General features: G+C 50.3%; 1 protein-coding gene across 2 annotated transcripts in view; it reads left to right on the top strand.

Annotated features, from left to right (window-relative positions):
• The window catches only part of Glra1 (glycine receptor alpha 1), a 95,810-nt gene that overhangs the window by 71,249 nt on the left and 17,773 nt on the right, over positions 1-6,788 (top strand). For both annotated transcript variants that reach the window (XM_021176384.2, XM_021176382.2), the window contains exons 4-6: positions 558-781; positions 3,106-3,188; positions 4,579-4,716. In XM_021176384.2, coding sequence (XP_021032043.1) covers positions 558-781; positions 3,106-3,188; positions 4,579-4,716 — 445 coding nt within the window. The remainder of the gene's footprint in view (positions 1-557; positions 782-3,105; positions 3,189-4,578; positions 4,717-6,788) is intronic.

Raw genomic sequence — 6,788 nt, 5'->3', positions numbered from 1 at the left:
AAGGAAGGAAGGAAGGAAGGAAGGAAGAAAGAAAGAAAGAAAGAAAGAAAGAAAGAAAGAAAGAAAGAAAGAAAGAAAGAAAGAAAGAAAGAAAGTTTTTAAATTTTAAAGAAAAAAAAAGAAAAACAGATCTTTCACATTAGACTTTGAAATTTCTTTTTAATTTGTTTTTGGTTTGGTTTTGTTTGTTTCTTTGTTGTTTTAGGACAGGGTCGTGCTCTGCAGTCCTCACCCAGTATGTGCTGTGTAACCCAGGCTGGCCTCAAATTCATGGTGGTGCTGCTGCCTCAACGGCTGATGCTGGAATTACAGGCTTGAGCCACCATGCCTGCCCAGTTAAAATCCCTTCAAAATAAAACATTTCTTCTAAAGTTCAGATTTGCATATACTTAACTGAGGATGGGGAGGGGTGATACTGGTCCCTGGTACCCAGACATGCAGCCACACTCAGTATCTTCCAGGATGAGCTTCAGGACCCATGAGCCATTAAGTATAGGGTCCTCTGAGAGTTGGTACCTAGAGCCTAACCCCACCCCCACTGCTGTCTTGGGCTGCAGGACTATAGGGTCAACATCTTCCTGAGGCAGCAGTGGAACGACCCCCGTCTGGCCTACAATGAATACCCTGATGACTCTCTGGACCTTGACCCATCTATGCTGGATTCCATCTGGAAGCCTGACTTGTTCTTTGCCAATGAGAAGGGAGCCCACTTCCATGAAATCACCACGGACAACAAACTGCTGAGAATCTCCCGGAATGGCAATGTCCTCTACAGCATCAGGTGAGTTCCAGAGCCAACGACAAGGCCAGGGAATCCTAGGAACAGGTTTCATCAAAAGCAAGGAGGGAGAGTAGGAAAGGCTTGTGAGAGAGAGTGGAGTTTAAGTCTCACTATATCTCAACAAAGACAAAATAGACTTCTCAGCCACCATCAGTAGTAAATGTTGAGGAAGAAAGTTTGACAAAACACTGCAGCTTTGGTGGCAAATTTGAGCACAGCCCACAAGGCTAAGCCAGGGCTGCCACCTCCCTGCTTTGAATCCCACTTACCCGGCACTAAGCCTTGAGACTCAAGACCTCCCCCACTCCTGGTTGTATCTTGGTTAACTGCTAAGCTTTCAGAGTGTCCTGTGACTTCCACTCCCTGACACCCACACACTTAGTCCCCAATCTCCTTGCCCGGGTCACAGGGACAATGGATAATGGAAGTAGAGACATGGGCTCACACTCAACTCTGGCAGCTTGGAAAACAGATGGTACAGAACACTTTTCATCTAATATATTATTATATAACTCATGAACTAAGTTTGATGATCCCCGTTGTGTACATCAGAGAAGTGGGGATGTGAAAATGGAGGAAACTTGGCCAACTGTCCACAGTTCCTGTCAGAGAGCAGGTACCGATGGGGTACCGATGGGGTACCCTGCCCGCTGGAGCATCAAAAGAGCCACAGCTTTCCAGTTTGGGGTCCCCCGACTTCTGGAACATCAGAATGGCCACCGGCCACCACTTTCCATCTGCACATCAATACATGATAATGAATGGCTGTGTTCTGATTTTAAAGAACTTCAGAATGCTAAATGGCCATCTCTCTCACCTTCAGCTCCTCATTGAGGGAGAAGTCTTATCTCCCATCCAGATAGGAGCCTTAAATATCCAAGATGGGTCAGGGCAGAAAGTGAGAAGGCTGGGCTGATCCTGACCTTCAGAGACAACTGGGCTCAGGCCTCTACAGGCTGTCGGGAAGGGACGAGGGACCGTCACCACTGTATAGAAGGGACGTGGGACCCTCACCTCTGAGGGGCAGCAGAAGCTCTGCTGATTGGGTCCATCCTACCAGCCACATCTAGAGGAAGAAGGACACGGAGTCAGCCACCAAGGTCCTGGTGGGCTGCTGGAGGGAGGGTCACCTCTGCCTGGAATTCACTGCTGCCAGGACAGTTTCATGTCTCCCAGAAAACCAAGTCCCAGGGTAAGCTGACAGAAGGACAGGTCAGCAGAAAGTGATGGTCCCAAGGACACTCAGCATCTGGAAATTAACCCATCCTGACAGCTGCCCCACTTCAGAGCTTTTATCTTCAGAAATGGGCCAGCTGGTTTCCCCTTCACTCCCCCGCTCTCGTCCCTCCTCCTCCCATCCCCCTCCTGCTTCTGTCCTGTCCTTAGAGTGGAGTACACACACTGGAGGTATGAGCTGGAAAGGGAAGCTCCCAAGGGACCAGGTGTGCAGCTGAGGTGGCAGTAGCTATGTTCTATGGAGACATCCCCATCTGAGTACCTCAAGGAAGAGAGGGGGACTGGCCTCGGGACAGCAGGGAAGGATAGCACATCAGCCAACCCCAGAGCCAAAGGACCCAGCATGCAAAAGCTAGTTCCGTGTGACTTTAGCACAGACCCAGCCCATCCTTTTCTACATATGTGTCCCTAACCTGTTGGAGAGAGAGCCTGATTGTCTAAGAGCCCTCCACTCCCCTCTCCTGCCAGAGCTCTGATGTGAGCAAAGACTTTCAAGGTTGTTTTCACAGCCTGGGCTACCAGCCTGGGATGTCACAGAAGGGCTCCCTCTGGCTCTGGGGCTGCAGCCTTTATAAGGCTGAACACCCCCAAAATAAATAACTGCCCCACTACTTTCTCCCTGTCCCTACCTGAACTCATAGTCTCTAGTAAGTTGCGTGGAAACAGCCAGAGGTGGGGTGGGGGGACAGTTCTGAACTCACTTCTGACAGGCCTGGTGTATGAATGGAAGCAGCCAAGAGCCATGTGCATACTGCAGAAGCCTGGGAGTTCTTGAGGCTGAGGACTCTGTGGAAAACCTGAGGGAGGGGCGTGGGGACAGAACCTGGAGCCCTAGCAACCTGCTAAAAACGGGTCTGTAGCAGTCAAGATGGCTCCCAAAAAAACCCAGAAGTCCCTCCGACTGGTGACTTTGGGCCACCCCTTTTGCATCGACAAGCCTCCTCTTCCCACCCCAGGAGTTTGGAAATAAGCACCGGTACCTGGTCGCTGGTCCCCACCCTGGAACAATAATTTCAACCAGCACAAGTATGGAGGCACAGACTCCCTGAATGTAGTCCCAGCATCAGTCCCATCCCTTCTCTTCCCAGAATCACCCTGACGCTGGCCTGCCCCATGGACCTGAAGAATTTCCCGATGGATGTACAGACGTGTATCATGCAACTCGAAAGCTGTGAGTCCAAATCGTTTTTTTTTTTTTTTAAGGAGCCAGGCTTCCTTTATCCATTGCCAGGCAGAAATCCCCTAATCGATAGACCCCAGGAGAGTATTTTTATAACTCAACGTGCCAAGTGAGGGGCTTGCATTGAGAAAATACATTAGAAGCATAACTCCCTCCCACCCCCACCCCCGTCTCTCTGGGGCCAGGCTTTGTCACCAGCTGCATTCTCCCAGGAGGAGGCACTGTGCCAAGTCCCTTGTGAATGTGCCTGCCAGGAATGAAGAGAGATGGCTGAGGGAAATCACTGAGGGTGTTCACTTCAACAGGAGAGGTAGACAACTGACTGCACAGATCACTCCAGCAAAGGGGAACTAGTGGAGCGTATTATTGAAAGCAGGAAACAGGGTCAGGGGGAGAAGGCTCTGCCAGTAAAATGCCTGCCACGCTGAGTTTGGGTCCCCCCCACACCATGTCAAAGTCAGGCACGGCTAGGGGTATAGAGATGGAAGGCACTCACCACCCAAGCTAACAGAATCAACTAGCTCCATATTCAGTGAGATACCTTGTCTCAAAAACATAAAGCGGGCCCTGGAGAGATGGCTCAGCAGTTACAAGCACTAGCTGCTCTTCCAGAGGTCCTGTGTTTCCAGCAACAACCTCCTGAAGATCCAGCTCCAGGGAAATCTAATACCTCTGGTCCTTGAAGCCATCTACGTGGTTGTGGCATGCACAGGCATACACATACACACACACACACACACACACACACACACTTTAAAAATACAATAAAATCTTTTCTAAAATAAATAAGGTGGGGAACAACTGAGGAGCACTGACATCAGCTCTCAGCTTCTGGTCTCCACACACATGTTCGCTTAACCGCGTGAATACATATTCACATTATATCACACACACACAAACCAGGAAAGAGCTAGGTGGTGTACACTACAGGAGGCTGAGACAGAAGGGTTTCAGTTTCAAGAGAGTCTGAACTACATAGTGAGTTTAGGCTAGCCTGGATTACCTGAGACCATGTCCCCAAAAATAAAAGAGAGTTGGTCCTGGGGTAAAAACTCTGATTGTCTTGATTGAGCCACCTGCTCTTCTCATTAAGAGCATGTGTGACAGACTCACTCTCTAGAGGAAAATCTGTAGGGAGCAAAAAAGGGAAGCTTTGGTGTCAATCATTCTTTGCCATGGGGTGAGGGGCAGAACCCCAGGACAAACCTAGGTGGGAGGGCTGGGGAATTGATTTAAACAAGTTTCACCTCTTGTGGAGGTGAAGAAGAAAAGACAACAGGGTCCCCTAACTTCCACCATGATCTGGGGCTCCGCCCAGCCTCCAATCCTAAGTGTAACGCTGAGTTCTCACTGACTGAGCCCCTCTTCTGGTCTCTCCCAGTTGGATATACCATGAATGACCTCATCTTTGAGTGGCAGGAGCAAGGAGCTGTGCAGGTGGCAGACGGACTGACCCTGCCTCAGTTTATCCTGAAGGAAGAGAAAGACCTGAGATACTGCACCAAGCACTACAACACAGGTGGGTGCAAGCGGCCATAATGCCCCCAGGTCTCCTGGGTTATCCAGCCACAGAATGTCATGGGTCTGTGTGTAATTACCATGGTGGTTATGGAACAGGTTTGGAACAACAGAGACGTGCCACTGAGATGTTCTTTCTAAGTCCTGGGGATGTTAACTGAAGCTTAGACCACACCTAATTACAAGGGAAGCTAGTAAATACTGTCTTTACTCTGGGTAGGGGTCCTACTGCTGAGGCAAGTAGAGGAACTGGCAGATGGAGGGTAGGCTCTGCCACATAGAAGCTTGTGTTTCTGATAGTGAAGACGTAAAGTACTTGCCTCGGAGTCAAGCAAGAGGGGGCTGGGTGGGCGTGGTTCTGATTAGTAATTAATAACCATTAGAAATCAGTCCATTTGGGAGTAAAATACTTACAGGAGGAAATATGGAGACAAAGTGTGAAGCTGAGACTAAAGGAAAGGCCATCCAGAGAATGCCCCACCTGGGGATCCATCCCATATACAGTCTCCAAACCCGGACGCTATTGCAGATGCCGGGAAGTGCTTGCTGATGGGAGCCTGAAATGGCTGTCTCCTGAAAGGCTCTGCCAGAGCCTGACAAATACAGAGGTGGATGCTCACAGTCAACCATTGGACTAAGCACAGGGTCCCTGATAAAGAAGTTGGAGAAGGGACTGAAGAAGCTGAGGGGGTTTGCAGCCCCATGGGGAGAGCAACAGTGTCAACTGGCCAGACCCCCAGAGCTCCCAGAAACTGGACCACCAACCAAATAGTACACATGAAGGGACCCATGCCTCCAGCCTCATATGTGGCAGAGGATGGCCTTGCTGGACATCAGTGAGAGGAGAGGCCCTTGGGCCTGAGGAGTTCAATGCCCCAGTGTAGGAGAATGCCAGGGCTGGAAGGCGGGAGTGGGTGGGTGGGTGAAGGAGCACTCTCATAGAGGCGGAGGAGGAGGGATGGGATAGGGAGGTTTCTGGAGGGAAGACCTGGAAAGGAGATAACATTTGAAATGTAAGTAAAGAAAATATTCAATAAAAGAAAAAAGAAATGGTGGGTGGAGAAGTAGGAGCCACAAATGATTGGTCAGCTCTGTCATCTGTGCCTAGTCTAGCCTTTGCTGGGAGAGGCTGAATTCAGGAAAGGAGCCGGAGTTAGACCAGGGAAAACTATATATACCCCATCTCAGATGGGAAGGCAGCTCATGTGTGCACAGTGGGGAGGGGCCAAGCCGGCTGGCCTGCTGGCTGGCATACTGGTAAGAAGCCGTGTCTGACCCAGGCTGAGCAGAGGCGACACAGGGCTGCTATAGGGTGATGGCAGGCCCAGGAAAGAGGAAGTGGAGAAGAGGGGCCAGGAGAAGTATGTTATCATGCTTGCACACAGAGAGAGGCCAGGAGTAGATGCCAGGTACCTCCCTCTATCACTGCCCCACTTTATTTGTAAAACTGGAACTCACAATTGGGGTGGTCTGGCTGGCCACAAAGCTCCAGGTATCCATCTTCCCCGTCCCCGTCAGCACTGGGGTTACAGCTGCTCTCCCGAGCAAGTCCTTTACCCACGAAGCTGTCTCCTCTGCCCAATTTTCTTATTCTGAAGACTAATACTCTGTTATTTTCTCCATTCGTCCATTGAAAACTACGTTCAGAGGCCGCAATCCACTTCTATATATCCGTCTGGAAAATGAAGCAAAGATTTCAGAGACACATCTGTTGCCCTGTGCCTGCAGCAGCATTACTGACAGCCGCCAAGAGGAGGAAAGGGTCTGATGTGCAGGGGACCTTCCTGCTCACTGCCTCCTCCACCCTTCACATTTACAGCCCCGAGTAAGGCCCTGTGGGGACAGAGGACAAAGATGAACAGGGCCCTGACCGCATAGGGCCCCAGAAAATCTCCTAGTCACTTACTTCAGTAGACAGGACCTTTACCTTCCCTCGGACAAGCATGTCCTAGCTCTGGTGATACATGGGTGCAAAGAGATAAGCTTCCCATTCCAGCACAAGAGAAAGAAGGCAGGTGGTGGTGGTGCACCAGGTGGAGGAGAGGAGAGGAGAGGAGAGGAGAGGAGAGGAGA

Source organism: Mus caroli, chromosome 11, assembly GCF_900094665.2.
Source record: "Mus caroli chromosome 11, CAROLI_EIJ_v1.1, whole genome shotgun sequence".
Taxonomy (NCBI): Eukaryota; Metazoa; Chordata; class Mammalia; order Rodentia; family Muridae; genus Mus; species Mus caroli.
This window is presented reverse-complemented; position numbering and strand designations above follow the sequence as displayed.